This window comes from Canis lupus, chromosome 26 (genome assembly GCF_003254725.2).
Source record: "Canis lupus dingo isolate Sandy chromosome 26, ASM325472v2, whole genome shotgun sequence".
Lineage (NCBI taxonomy): Eukaryota > Metazoa > Chordata > Mammalia > Carnivora > Canidae > Canis > Canis lupus.
In genome coordinates this window covers 13960283-13975521 of record NC_064268.1, presented here as the reverse complement: position 1 = coordinate 13975521, position 15239 = coordinate 13960283, and the positions used below count along the sequence as shown (strand labels likewise).

General features: G+C 44.8%; 1 protein-coding gene and 1 long non-coding RNA gene across 2 annotated transcripts in view; one reads left to right on the top strand and one right to left on the bottom strand.

Moving 5' to 3' along the window:
• FBXW8 (F-box and WD repeat domain containing 8) overlaps positions 1–15239 on the bottom strand; it is a 120812-nt gene that overhangs the window by 3307 nt on the left and 102266 nt on the right. Inside the window, exons 9-10 of the mRNA XM_025474100.3 lie at positions 2479–2652; positions 89–199 (exon numbers count right to left, since the gene is read on the bottom strand). Of these exons, the coding sequence (XP_025329885.1) occupies positions 89–199; positions 2479–2652 (285 nt within the window). The remainder of the gene's footprint in view (positions 1–88; positions 200–2478; positions 2653–15239) is intronic.
• Positions 2648–13963, top strand: LOC125753760 (uncharacterized). The gene is made up of 2 exons (XR_007406274.1): positions 2648–4026; positions 10439–13963. It is a non-coding gene; the product is annotated as an uncharacterized LOC125753760 (long non-coding RNA).

Here is a 15239-nt window from a genome sequence, read left to right as displayed (position 1 = left end):
AGACAAGGTGGCTTGGAGGGATTCCAGAATGAAATCAAACTAAGATGACCTGCTCTGCACTCCTGCAGCCCCAGCCCAGCCCGCTGACCTCCGGTGAGTGGTGAAGTTGTCCAGGTCAGTGTTGCGCACCACCCTCTCGTAGGGCACGTTGGCCGTGATGAGGCTGTGGCTGTTGAAGGACAGGTGACGAACGGGGTGCCTGGAACATGACAAGAGAGAGGTATAGGAATGGGAAACCCCCCAAATGGGGCACATCCTCCTAGAGGTTTAGAGTAGAAGGGACTCTAGAACCCTCTGCCAAGCTTCTCATTAACAGAGGACAAACCAGGGCCTGCAGAGGGGCAAGGTCTTGCCTGAGGTCTACACACTGGGCCGTCCTGTCAACAAATCTGGGTGCCCCCTGCTTGACTACCCTGCACCATGATACGTTCTGGACATAGAGGAGGTTAGCCATATGTGGTAGAGAACAGCCCCACTGCTGGCCAGCCTTGGACAAGTTCTGCAAGCTGGGCCACCCGGCTGCGGGGAATGGGGCTGATCCGTAAAGGCTCTTCCTCCTAAGGAGGTACAGGCTGTCTGCATGTGCTTTTGTGCTGCCAGATTTTGCAACAATGGCTTGAAATCCATGTAACAAAGCCTTTGCTTCATTTTGAAAACTTTCATCCAGTGCCTCATATGGTCCTAGCATCAGCCAGGAGACACAGGATATAAAAGATGTCCTCATGCAAGCAGGAGCCTCCATCAGAGGATTCCTAACTAGCTCAGATGCATTCCCACAAAGGGGAAACAATGTTTCTAGAGTATGAGAAAGATCAGGAGCCCCCAGGATGGGACAGAGGATTCCACACTGGGCCACAGGCCTCTGAGGAAGGCAGAGACAAGAGAAAAATCTGTGCCGGTGGAGCAGGGGCTGCTCCTGAGATCCCCCACAAAGCAGGGGGAGGCTTCGTGGCTGAAACAGAACATTCTCTTGAAAGTATCAAACGTTCAGGGGCATCAGAGGCTGGCCTGGTCAGTCCAGGATTCAGGACACCAGCTAGAAGAGAGTATGGCTGGAAGATTTTGCTAGGGGCCCAGTAAGGTGGGAGGACTGGGGGTGGGGGGTGGGGTGGGGGCTAAAGCTGTTTGATGGAAGAGGCTCTCAGGTATAGCAGGGCTTGATCAGAAGCTCAAGAGAACCCAGACCAGCTGTGTGCACTGGCAGGTGAGGACCTGGCGAGCACAGAAGCTCTGGGTGGGAGACTGAAGTGAGGCCCACTCCTATCCTGGTAGAAATGGGGATCTTGCCAGGGACAAGCAAGTAACCAGAGTTGAGGACCAGTGGTATGTCTACAAATGAGCTAGGAAGACAAGTGCTGGGACGGTAAAATTCTGGGGGAAGACTCTACTGACCCAGGCTTCATCCAAATGATGCACTGGAGGGACCTGCTGGAGTGCCGGCCTAGTGAAGTAGATGGAGCTACTGCTGGCAAGAGGGAGAAGGGATGGTGGCCCTGGAGGCTGGAGCCGCCTAGAAGGGGAGATTGATCAGCTCCGTAAGCCAATCATAGGGGGCTCTTGAAAGCAATAAAAGGGCCTCTCTACTGGCAGGTGTATCTGGGATGCCAACACGGAGGAGTTTTGGTTGCCTTTTGGCACCACCTGGTGGCAAGTCCATGCATCACCACAGAAAGCAGAAAACGGGATTACACACCTGTTTACTGAGTAAAGCAGGGCTGGACAGTCAGGCAGTGTAGACAGGACCCAGGGCTCAAGTCTGGTAAAAGCTGCTGAAGGGAATGAGCACTAGCTCCCACTGCTCTCTAAGCAGCAGCCAATTCCTCTTTTAAAACCTTGCCTCCTTTTGTACCTGACCTGGCCTGCACTGCCTTCACCATGACTTGCAATTTGTATTTGCAGGTCTTGGCATCTATGTATTTCTTCTTCTTATGCTCAGATTCCACTTCCCAGGATCTGTCTCTGGGAAAGAAGGCTTTCCTCCTCACCTTGCCCCAGGAGCAGAGGCTCCCACGGGAGGCATGGAGGGTGGGGTGAGGTAGAGACAGAGCCCTCGCCCCAGGCAAGATGGCCTCAAGTCAGTTCCAGGAGACAGGCCTCCTTAATATGATGGGCCTACGTCTGTGAGGCCGCCCGCCCAAAGCATGGGATAATGAAGTTGAAACAAAGCCTGAATACTTTCAGCCCTATGGTGCCCTTCTAAAAAGAGGAAAACAAGCAGATGTCAGGGTCACGCCCGTTGGGGGCTCTGATGTGGGGCACGCAGCCGGGGCATCCCTATAGGTCTTGTCTACCTGAGCTGGGTAGGAGTCACGGTAGCACGAACACCGAGAGGAGCTGCCTCTCCAGTAACCAGGGTTCCTGGCCTGAGAATCGGAACCACCGCAGCCTGCCCCGGGGCTGCGTGGCGGGGACAGGGTGGCCATGCATGTGGGCGCGGAGAACTGGCTCAGGTGGCCGGTACCATTAGCGCTCGGTTACCTGGAGTGCACTTCCCACAGCTTCTGGCTCATGCGATAATCCCACACCGAGACCAGGCCTTCCTCGCCTCCGCTGACTATCTTCCAGTCGTCCATCTGCACCGCAGACACTCCCAGTTGGTGGGCAGAGAGTGACAGGGCGATTTTGTCAGTGCGGAGGTCATGGATCCTCACCCTAGAAGGCCCAAAATGAGCACAGAGTGGAATGGGATGCGAGTTAAAGCCCAAAATGATACATTAGTGTTCAATTGTGCGGATCTATGTACAATGATCTTGTCAAAACAGAACCTAAGAAAACCCCTTGGGTTGCAAACATCTAAATACTGACAGAGAAGTTTTACCCCCTTCTACACTTTTGCAGGAGACTAAGCTGCATGAGGCCTGAGCAAGCTGACTGTGCCTGCGACAGTCAGGTCAGAATGATTTAAAAGCCCCTGGAACGAGAGACTTAAGACGAATCCATTAGCTGACGTGTCATACTCTTTCTCTGCTCGACAGGACACATGCCTGTCCTGAGCACAAGTCCACCCAGAAGGATAAGAGTCGGGGCTGGTGTTGGTCTGTGCAGGCTGGCCCAGGGGCCTGGGGTGAGTTCAGCAGCCAGCATAGTTGTGGGCAGCGTCAGATTCGATTAGGGGCAAGTGGTAAACCAGCCACACTTTTCTGCAACCCAGACCCTAATTTTCCGGTTGGGAAATTAGCTCTTTTCTGCTATTTAACTCGAGACTTGGTAAGTTCATCACTCTCTTGTTGAAATTTGGAGAGGAATGTGTCCCTACTTGATGACGGAGAAGAGAATCATGATAAAAATATGTGGACACTTGGCTGTCACTCATCTGAAGTCTCAAAATAATTTCTTGCCTTGTCATAATCTGAATTTAAGAACCCCTTTAAAAACTACTCTTATCTAAGTATATGCTGATTTTCCACATATGGACAAATTAGATAATGAGACAAATTTCTCATCCAGCAGAAACACCAACATAGTTCCGGAAATAAGCCATAAGAGCAAAAATGTGGCAAAATTTCAGTACAGATGAATTCAGCAGCCTCTGTACTGCAAGTCAAACAGGACAAGACCCTAGCACTTAGCAAGGGGAGCTGGACAAACCTAATGCTAACATGCTCAATGTGGTCCAGACACGTGGTGAGAAGAGACCATCTGAAACACATTCTGTGTCCTAAACTCCTAGTTTCTGAGCGTGCATGCACAGATCTATTTTTTTGTTTTCTGAGGAGCACTTATTTGAAACAAAAATTCTATACCCAGTGCACCTATCAAGTTTAAATACATAATTAAGATTTTTTTGTTTTTGTTTGTTTTTAACAGAAAATGACCCCAAATCAGCTACCTGTGGATACTTTCTAAAAGAAAGGGATGTAGCAAAATACTGGCAGAACACACAGGCCATGGGAAGACGTATAAAACACTCAAAGGTCGCACCAGACCGACCGCTCAGGACCTGACATGCTTGCTGAGTCACAGATGCACCCAGGACAAACCCTCCTACTAACAGTGCTGTGAATGGATCACAAAGTAAAACTCAATGTAGGTTACACAGGGAGGGGAACTTCGGAACAAAAAGCTTTATAATGACAAAGGGGACAGTTTAGTAAATGTTTGGTAAAACTACCTGGGGAAAAAAAATGGACCTAAATTTTTTTGGTAGTTTCTTTTTTTTTTTAAGTAATTCAGTTTCTTTTCTTTTCTTTTTTCTTTTTTTTTTTTTTTTTTAAAGATTTTATTTGTTTATTCATGAGAGACATAGAGGCAGAGACACAGACAGAGGGAGAAGCAGACTCCATGCAGGGAGCCCGATGCGGGACTCGATCCCGGGACCCCAGGATCACGCCCTGGGCCGAAGGCAGACGCCCAACCGCTGAGCCACCCAGGCGTCCCAGTAATTCAGTTTCTTAAGTCCTATGGTTCATTTTTTTTTTTTTAAGATTTTATTTATTCATGAAGAGAGAGAGAGGCAGAGACACAGGCAGAGGGAGAAGCAGGCTCCATGCAGGGAGCCCGATGCGGGACTCGATCCCGGGACCCCAGGATCACGCCCTGGGCCGAAGGCAGACGCCCAACCGCTGAGCCACCCAGGCGTCCCAGTAATTCAGTTTCTTAAGTCCTATGGTTCATTTTTTTTTTTTTAAGATTTTATTTATTCATGAAGAGAGAGAGAGGCAGAGACACAGGCAGAGGGAGAAGCAGGCTCCCTGTGGGGAACCCGACGCGGGACTCGATCCCAGGTCTCCAGGATCACACCCTGGGCCAAAAGCAGGAACCAAACCGCTGAGCCACCCAGGGATCCCCCAGTTTCCTGAGTCCTAATCTACTTGGGTTTAAGATGATTTTCTTAAGTCTCCAAATTTGAAAACCTAGATGAAATAGCTTTCTAGAAAAATAAGAATTACCCAAATGATCCCCAAGGATAGAAAAAGTAACAATGAGCAGACAGGGAAAGCTGTGGAGGGAGCAACAGTCCCCACAAACAAGCTAAATGGGCCCACCCTGGAGGGAGGAGCCCCTGGGGCTTTGCAAACCCCTCCACAGCCCAGCAGGGAAGGACGACAGCTCCCCAGTTCTATATGTGAAGCCAGCATGCTGCCAGCCACAAAACTGACAAAGAGGGCAGAGTATCAAGATCGGTATCAATGCTTAGTCCTGAATAAAATACAGCAGAATCCATTCAGGATGTCTATTAATATAGTTCCCCAAGTTATGGCGGCAAATAAGGAAAACCAAAGTCTTTTCCATGGATGCTGAGTCACATGGATGCTGAAAAGAAATTCGATGAGATATAACATTTATTTCTAATGAAGACTTTAAAAGATAGTGATCTACTTTTTTTTTTTTTTAAAGATTTATTTATTTATTTATGATAGAGGCAGAGACACAGGCAGAGGGAGAAGCAGGCTCCATGCTGGGAGCCCGATGCGGGACTCAATCCCAGAACTCCAGGATCACGCCCTGGGCCTAAGGCAGGTGCCAAACCGCTGAGCCACCCAGGGATCCCCTACTAATACTTCACATTGTCTTTAAAAATAGATACAATTAGATAAAAAAAAGAAGTGGACAAATTTATTAGAGAGGACAGTTGAAGATAATTCAGTATTAAATGAATATGTCAAAATCAATAGCTATCTATCTTAGATACAAACAACCACGAGTTTTAAAAAATGTACTCAAAGATGGGCAGCCCGGGTGGCTCAGCAGTTTAGCGCTGCCTTCAGCCCAGGGCCTGATCCTGGAGACCCGGGATCGAGTCCCACATCGGGCTCCCTGCCTGGAGCTTGCTTCTCCCTCTGCCTGTGTCTCTGCCTCTCTCATGAATAAATAAATAAAACCCTAACAAAAAAAATTAAAAAAAAAAATGTACTCAAAGAAAAGATCCCGGGATCCCTGAGTGGCGCAGCGGTTTGGCACCTGCCTTTGGTCCAGGGCGCAATCCTGGAGTCCCGGGATCGAGTCCCGCATCAGGCTCCCGGCATGGAGCCTGCTTCTCCCTCTGCCTGTGTCTCTGCCTCTCTCTCTCTCTCTGTGACTATCATAAATAAATACAAAAATTTTAAAAATTATTAAAAAAAGAAAAGATCCCACTTATAAAAGCAATTAAACACAAAATACCTTCTAACAACTTTCCCATCTTGTAGCTCTTCCAGCCACATTGCATCAAAATAAATTCTAGATGGCTCAAAGAGTTAAATAGAATCAACTATAAGAATATTCATAATAGGGAAGCCCTTCTAAACAAAAAACCCAGAAGTCAAAAAGGAAAATATTGATAACTACATATAAGTGTCTAAATTCTTCCCACATGGAGAAAAAAAATCAAAGGCAAGTGATAAACTGGGGATAATGTTTGCAACAGAGGTAACTGGCTAATTTCTTGTAAAAAAAAAAAAAATTCCTTCAAATTGAAAGTAAAGTTTGATAACCTAATATTAAAATAAGAGAAAAGCTAAGGAAAAAAGTTCACAGGAAAATACTAATGGCTTTTAAACATTTGTGAGTTATGTTCACTGGTAATGAGAGAAATTATGAACTAAAACTATAGTTCGATACCACCTGTCACCTATCTACCTGGCAAAGGTCAAGTTTGGTGGTAAACTCCATAAGACCCTCCACACTAGGGAGCCTTGGACAGACAGGTACATCCATAACACTTGATAGGAGCACAATCCCCTCTTTGGAGCATGATCTGGCAATTTCCAACAAACAACAGACTTTACTTTTGATCTAGCAATTCCGCTTCTAGGAATTTAGACTATATATATATATATATATATATATATATGTATATATATATATATATAGTACATACATACATACACACACATACAAATACATACACAGACATGCAGGGGCATTAGCCACAGCACTGTTTTCAGTAGCAAAAGATGGGGTTTCTGTCTCAAACTTTAGACTCTCCCACTGAAAATAAATTACTACCATTGGATAAATAACACCATTTAAAGTGCACTGCTGGATTCACAAAGCAAGTGACTGCCCCAGGTCCCAAACTGGAAAGTAGCCTGGAGAGCCTAGGGTGAGGTAGGGTGAGGTAAAGTGAGGCTGTGAGCAGGTGCCAAACTCAGGAATCAATAGGGTTAGATCTCCCCAAAACATGGCAGCAAGATGGTAAGACCCGGGCCCACCCAAAGCGGGGTGGGGAGTGGGAGTAGGAGACGACTCCTTTAAAAACAACCAAAAACAGCCATGTAAAACTTCTGTAAATGAAGACATGGCTCCTGAAATTAAATTCAGACTAATATGTGATTAAATGGCAAATCTGAGAGATGACCTAGAATGGAGCACAGATAAACAGAGGAAAAATGTGACCAAGGGGTTAAGACATGCAAATGATAAAGGGACAGTTCACCATGTGTCCAAAAGAAGTTCCAGAAGGAGAAAACAGTGTATGGCAAGGAAGCAATATTCAAAGAGAGTTAATGGCTGGTATTTTTCTAGAATTAATGAAAGGCATTGCATACTCACACTGTATGAGCATTAATGCAAAATAAGGATTACATATTTAAGAGCATCACACTGAAGTGAGAAAATGCAAAAGACAAAAGAGGTCTTAAAAGCAACCTAAGGGGAAAAAGGGCATTACCTATTGAGGAATGGTTATCAGAGGGGCCGGAAATACTAGAAACAACATGTACCATACAGTGCCCCTGCGGAGTCTTTACAGGAGGCAGAGCTGTGCATGCCTGTAGGAGGCTGTCACCAAGCCACTGCTGCACGTGAGGAGCACGGGCCCAGTGGCGTGACAGGTGTGGGGGGTGAAGAATAAATGTGTCTGTGCTGTGTGTGTATAGGCACCCTCTGGAGAACGCTAATAGGCAGTTTCGGCTGAGGAGGACGATTAGGCTGCTCAGGAAGAGAAGTGGCCAGAACCCTGGCTTCTCTCCATTGTGCTTTTGAATTGTCTTGAATGTGTAGGTTACCTGTTTAAGTAAAGTTGAAAATTTTTAAGATTTTGCAGGCACCTGCGTGGCACAGTTGGTTGAGCATCTGACTCGGTTTCAGCTCAGGTCAAGATCTCAGCGTTGTGAGATCCAGCCCTGGGTCAGGCTCTGCACTGGGTGTGGAGCCTGCCTGAGATTCTCTCTTTCCCTCCCCTGTTCCCACCCTTTCTCTGAAAGAAAAAAAAAAAAAGAAAAGAAAAAATTTAAGACTGGGGAAGGACACATTTGAATTGGTAACAGCAGTTACCCTGAGTAAGAGTGGCAGTAGAGGGATTAAGTGTAGACACTGCCATGTTGTTTCAGAAACAGGAACTCATTCATGATGGGGAAGGGGGGGCACCCAGAGGTCTCCAGAGGTACCGGTCACGCTCTCTTTCTTAAGCTGGGCAGGGGGGTGGGTGGTAGATGCAGGCATTCTGTGATTGTTCAAACTGTACACATAGCTTACATACACTCCTAGCTGTATGCTGTGTTTCAAATAAAACTGGATTTTAGAAATATGTAGTCCTAGAACACAGAGGAGAGACTCATTCATTCTTTCTGGCTAGCTCAGGGCACCACCTGGGCGATGCAGCACAATGATGAGCTCTGTTACTATGGCCGGCCACGCGATCCTCCCTCCCCGGGGAGGGGTCTGGGACTACAGATGCAGAGAGAGCAGGGACCAGACTTGGAAAACAAAGGTCTCCCTCTCAGCACTTACAGCCACTTGAGGCATTCTGCGTAAGAGAAGTGAGAAAAGGTATAAATGCTGTAAAAGAAGCGCTGCCCATAGGCAACAGCTGCACTGCTCGCAAAGAGCAACATGCAAAGGGGTGTTGTGGGGAGGAGGAAGGTTCTAGCCCAAGCACTTTTCAGCACATATTTGGTTAATAAGGGTCTATTTTGCTGTGGTGATTTTCATAAAGAGCTCCTCTGTTGAATATTTATACTCCATAATTTACAGTTTGGCTGTTAGGGAGACAAAGGCAAACACAAATTTGGTCCAGAAGTTCAAAGTTTGCCATCTGTTTTCCTATTGTATTTAGATACCAGCATGGGTGGCTCCAAACAAAATAAACAAATACACCAAAAGATACAGCATTTGTGTATTTTACGTCACTAAGAAAATGAAAATGGGCCAAAAGAGATGTGAACTTCTCCCCAAAGGAAAAAGGGAAAAGTATTTCTAGCATATCTCCTTAGAGAGCCATCACTCTGCTTTCTTGTCAACACATAGAAATAGCACACCCCACAGTGTGCAAAGTCCACACGAGCCATTCCAATCCACATTAAGAACCCGGTGTCAGCCTTGCACATCTGACAGCGTGCGGCATCAACCTGAACCGTGTCCCTTGGCAGAGCTGTAGCCTCAGCACTCCAGTTAAAGACTCGGTGCTGGGAAACAGGTAGCACAGCAAATGGGCACAAAATCATGCCAGGACAATGAATTCCAGGGACAGAAAGAAGCCAATGGTAGATATTGTGACTTCCTATCTAGTGACTATTTCGTCAACTTTGCCCATTGAAAAGAAATATAATTGGTCCAAAAGCTGTAATTGTATTATGTTTAATATTCATGGTTGGGTTTGGAGGGCTGTTCCAACACTCCCTCTCTCCAGCCCCTCTCTAATGAAAATCACACCATAGGAGTCGGCTCTAGCCCGCCAATTAAAATAAAAGACACCAGAACCTTCCAAAGACTCCAGCAGAGGAGCATCCATCTGATGGGCAGGAAAACGTGCTGGAACTGAGAGGGAGGCACGCTCTGGTTGGTCCTGTGCTAAGAGCTTTGAATAACTTATTATAACACTTGCAGATGGAGCAAACACAACATTTACGCCCCACTCACTCTCTCTCTGACAGCAGGCAGCAGCACACCACAACTTCGCATTCGTCAGGGCCAGAAGTAAGCTCTGAGACTCTTTAACTGGGGGTCACCACCCAGGGCCTGCCTCCCATTGGCTTGGATTAAATAGTTCTGTATGATAATAAGGCAAACTGTATTTGATGGCAAAGATGAAGCCTATTCAGACTGGCTTGGCAGTTTCATTTAGAAGAACCTGACCTAAAGCTATATTTCTATCCAGAAAATAGAGGGAACAAATAAGGAAGCATTAAAATGGAGTCCCCCCCCCCCCGCTTTTTTTAAAGACCAAATTAATCAAGGAAGCTAGTATTTTTTTTTTAAAGAAATCAATACATGATTCTGTTTTGTCCCACTGAACCTGGGCTATTAGAGAATCTTAAATAGAACCTTATATGCCAAAATCAATAGCTCTCTCTAGAGCACTGATGATGGCCTCTGGTGAAGGATTCATTTTAAACAGCAACTAGAAGAATGTGCAGTTTTAAGCAGAATGACCCAGTTTAATTATCCAACTCTAGGATCTGCTCAGAGCTCTGCGTTTTAAAGCTGTATCTCTGAGGCTTGGGGTTCTTCTATTGCCCATAATGAGCAGTAGAACCCTCAGACCCATCACTCGATCTTTCTGGCTCTGTTTCCTCAGCTGGGCCAGTGCCGGGTGGTCTTCAAGAGCTCTGTGAACATCCTGCGATCCACCTCTAGCAAGCCTGCCTGTGATGCCACCTGTGGGCAATAATGGTGATGTATATAACCCCCGACGACCACCACCACCACCAAAAAAATAAGGCACATGATGCCAAACTGGAAACATGGAAATATTTAGCTTACTTTAACATCCTTTTAGATTTCAAATTTTAATCAGATGAATATACCTAGACTAACCCCTCTATTTTATGGTCAGTTGATTTTCAACAATGGTGCTGAACAGTTCAATGGGGCACAGAATAGTCTTTTCAACAGACAGCACTGGGACAGCTGGACATCCATGCAAAAGAATGAAGTTGCACTCCTGCCTCACAACATACACAAAAATTAACTCTAACTGCATTGGGACCTCAATGTAACAGCCAAAACTAGAAAAATTCTTGGAAGAAAACTTAAGAGTAAATCTTTGTGACCCTGGGCTAGGAGAGGGCTTCTTCAGTGTGACACCAACAGCACTAGTGACAGAAAAAAACAGATAAACTGAACTTCATCAAAATTAAAAACTTTTGTGCTTTGGGGGATCCCTGGGTGGCTCAGCGGTTTAGCACCTGCCTTTGGCCCAGGGCACAATCCTGGAGTCCCGGGATTGAGTCCCACGTCAGGCTCCCAGCATGGAGCCTGCTTTTCCCTCTGCCTGTGTCTCTGCCTCTCTCTCTCTATGTCTATCATGAATAAATAAATAAAATCTTTAGAAAAAGAAAAAACTTTTGTGCTTCAAAAGACACCACCAAGAGAATGAAGGGACAACCCACAGATTGGGAAAAAATACTTACAAATCATATCTGATAAAGGATTGGTATCTGGAATCTATGAAAGACTCTTACAACTCAATAAATAAAAAGACAAAGAACCTAGCCAAAAAACAGGCCAAGGATCTGAATGGACATTTATCTGACAAGGCCAAAAAGCACATGAAAGGATGTTCAACATCATTAGCCACCAGGAGAATGAAAATCAAAACCACAATGAGCTGCCACTTCATACCCGTTACACTGTAATTAGAGACAAGAGTGAGGACTGGAGAGGATGTAGAGAAATCAGAACCATCGTCTGCTGCCAGTGGGAACATCACATGGCACAACCACTTTCGAAAAGAGTCTGGAAGTTCCTGAAAAGGTTCAATGTTGAGTTACCATATAAGCCAGCAATTCCACTCCTCAGTATATAGCCAAGAAAACTGAAAACCTATGTCTACACAGAAATTTGTACTTGAATGATACAGTATTCCTAATAGTCAAAAAGTGGAAACAACCTAAATGTTTCATAACGGATGAATGAATAAATATGGTATATTCATACAGTGGCATCCTATTTGGCCAGGGAAGGAATGAAGTAGTGATTCATGCTACAATGCAAGTTGCTCTTGGAAACATCATCCCAAGTGGAAGAAGCCAGTCATGAAAGATCCTATTTTATATGATTCCATTTATATAAAATGTCCCAAACAGGTTCCTGAGACAGAAGATAGAACAGTGGTTGTCTAGAGCTGGAGGGGAATGGGGAGTGGCTGCTAGTGGGTACAGGTTTCCGTTGGGAATGATGGTGATGGCTGCACAACCTTGTGAATGTTACCCTGGATTGTACTATTTCAACTGGCAAATTGTAGGCATGTGAATTTTATCTCAATAATGCTGCTAAAAATTTAAAAACTAATCTTGAGATTACAGGGTGAAAAGGCAGTGAGAACTGTTGGTGCAGTGGCTGTTGCCTTGGCAACCCACTCTCACCCTGACAGAGGCCCTTACCACCAGCTCCTACTTTGATTCTCCCTGCAGAACACTGATGAGCTGCTCTGTTCCAGATCCCTGACTTCATGATGGGAATGAGCAGGCCACTGCTGAGGAGCTGGAGAACAGAAAGAATGGGAAGAGGCCTCACCTAACACAGCTCCCAACTGCCAACTACTCATTTATTGAAGAGAAAGTGGGAGTTCTGGTTCTGGCCAAGAAGAATTAAGCCCGTTGCTGCCTGTCTCCTGCTGACCGCAGCCAAAACCTCTGGATGAGACACAAAAAGCAAATATCTGAGGATCCTGGAGAGTCAACTCAAAATGGTGGGCTGTGGAGGAAGTAGCCACATGGAGAAAGGGGAGCCTCTTCTCCCTTAGCCATGCCCCAAGTATGAGCTCCAAGAGCAGAGCAGTGTGGTGGTGTAGGAGCTCAAACTCTAAAAGAAATGTCACCTTCTGAAGACCAAGGAAAAGGGCTCTTGCAGTCCAAAGAATGTGTGTGTGTGGGGGGGTGGCTTATGGGGATTTTTCTCCCTCTTTTCTCTGTTGTTTTGCCCCCGAGGCAGTCTCTAGTCATAGCACTGCATGGTGGTAGTGAAGCAGGCAGGTAAAACTGAGAGAAACCCTCTGGAAACCCAAGGGATAGAAACCCCCTGGAAGCTGGAAAGTATAGGGATGAAGAGAGGAACAAACTGAAGGAGAGCCTGTTATTATTTGTACAAGACCCCACACTATCTCAGGCTCATCTCTGAGCTATGCAGGACAGCTCCAACCCAGTTATAGCAAAGGCTCTGAAATCTCAACTAAGATTTAAAATATTGCCATCTCTAGAGGACCTGAATAGACATTTTTTCTGAAGACACAGAGATGGCCAAAAGACACATGAAAGATGCTCAACACCACTAATCAACAGCGAAATGCAAATCAAAACCACAATAAGATAGGACCCCTTACCAGTCAAAATGGCTAGTATCAAAAAGAAGTAAGTCTTGGTGAGGATACGGAGAAAGCAGGATCCTATGTACTGTTAGTGGGAACATAAACTGGTACAGCCAGTTTGGAAAACAGTATGGGCGGGGGGGGGGGTTCCTAAAAAAATTTAAAATTCCACTGGTTATTTACTCAAAGAAAACAAAAACACTAACTTGAAAAGATACACACACTCCTCTGTTTATGGTGGCATTATTTACAAGAGCAAGATATGGAAGCAATTTAGGTGTCCATCGATAGATGGATGGATAAGGATGTGGTATAAATATACAACGGGATATTCTCAACCATAAAAAATGAAGTCTTCCTATTTACAACACGGATGGACCTAGAAGGTATTATACTGAGAAAAGTAAATAAAAAAGACAAATATCATATGATTTCACAGATGTGGAATCTAAAAAACAACTGAATGAACAAAAAACAGGAACACCCTATTAATACAGAAAACAAACGTGGTTGTCAGAGGAATGGGGGGATGGGAGGATGAGCAAAATTGTGAAGGAGAGTAAGAGAGTACAAAATTCTAGGTGTAAAATAAATAAGTCCCAGAAATGAAAAGTACAGCACAGGGTATACAGTTAAGAATGTTGTGATAATTATATGGTAATAGATGGTAACTATACTTATTCTGGTGATAATGGATAATGGGTTATTGGGATCACTATGTTGTATACCTGAACTAATATAATATTGCATGTCAACTATTTTCAATTTAAAAAATAAAAAACCACTACTATCTCAGACTAACTATTGAGTAACATATGTGCGGGATAGAGCCAGAGAAGCATAACAAAACCTTTGAAAATTAAGCCGACACCAGAATCACCACCCACAGAAGGCAAGACAGACCTGCAGTCTGAACCTAACCAGGGTGACTGCCTATTTACGATAAACATTTTTTTTTTTTTTTTAAGTAGGCTCCATGCTGGAGCCCACATGGGCTTGAACTCATGACCCTGAGATCAAGATCTGAGCTGAGGTCAAGAGTCAGGCACTTAACCGACTGAGCCACCCAGGTCCCCCTAAAACAAAAAACATTCTCCACAAGATTGTACAACAGGACAAAGTTGGACACAAGTGGACACAGCATAACATTCCAAATGTCCAGGATACAATCTAAAATGTAAAATTACTCGACATACACACCTCACCCCCCACCTCACAAAAACAAAAAACACCCCCCCCCCAAAAAAAAAAACCCTGAGGAAAATGTGACCCTCTCAAGAGAAAAAAAACTCAGATTTGGGGAATCATCAATGACTTTAAAAGTAGCTATTGCAACTATATTCCAAGAGGTAAAAGGTAAAATAGTAAGAAAGAATGATGTTCTGAGCAGAGAAGAGATCTACGTGGAAATTTTGAACTAAAAAAATCTGAAATAAAAAATCCACTAGATGGGCTCAGTAGGAGAATGGGGATGACAAAAGAGCCGGTGAATCTGAAGTTCAATTGAAGAGTTATTATGCAATCTGAAGGACAAAAAGTTTAGGGGAGAAAATGAACAGACAAAGCATCAATGGCCTATGGGATAATATGAGAAGGTCTGACTTTGACATCACTGAGTCCCAGAAAGACAGGAGAAAGAGATTAATGCCAAAAAACAAAACAAAACAAAAAACGGAAGAAATAATGGCCACAAAGTCCCCAAATTTGGTAGAAGACATAAATGTACAGATTTAAATGGTCATTGAACCCCAAAGAGCTCACTAAAACAACGAAGTGGCCTATTTCCTGTAGTCTTTCTCTCGGTAACCTATTCAGGCTTCTCGTAAAAATTATCATTCCTAAGCCATTCATTTTGCGTTCATTGAGCAAATGCATACTTTCATTTAATTGAAAACCCCATTGACAGTAAGAAGCACCATTATTTTGGGTAACATTTAATAATGCTGCCAATGGGGGTCCCTCGGTGGCTCAATTGGTTGAGCGTCTGCCTTCAGCTCAGTTCATAGTCCCAGAGTCCCAGGATCGAGCACCGCATCAGGCTCTCTGAACAGGAGGGAGTCTGCTTCTCTCT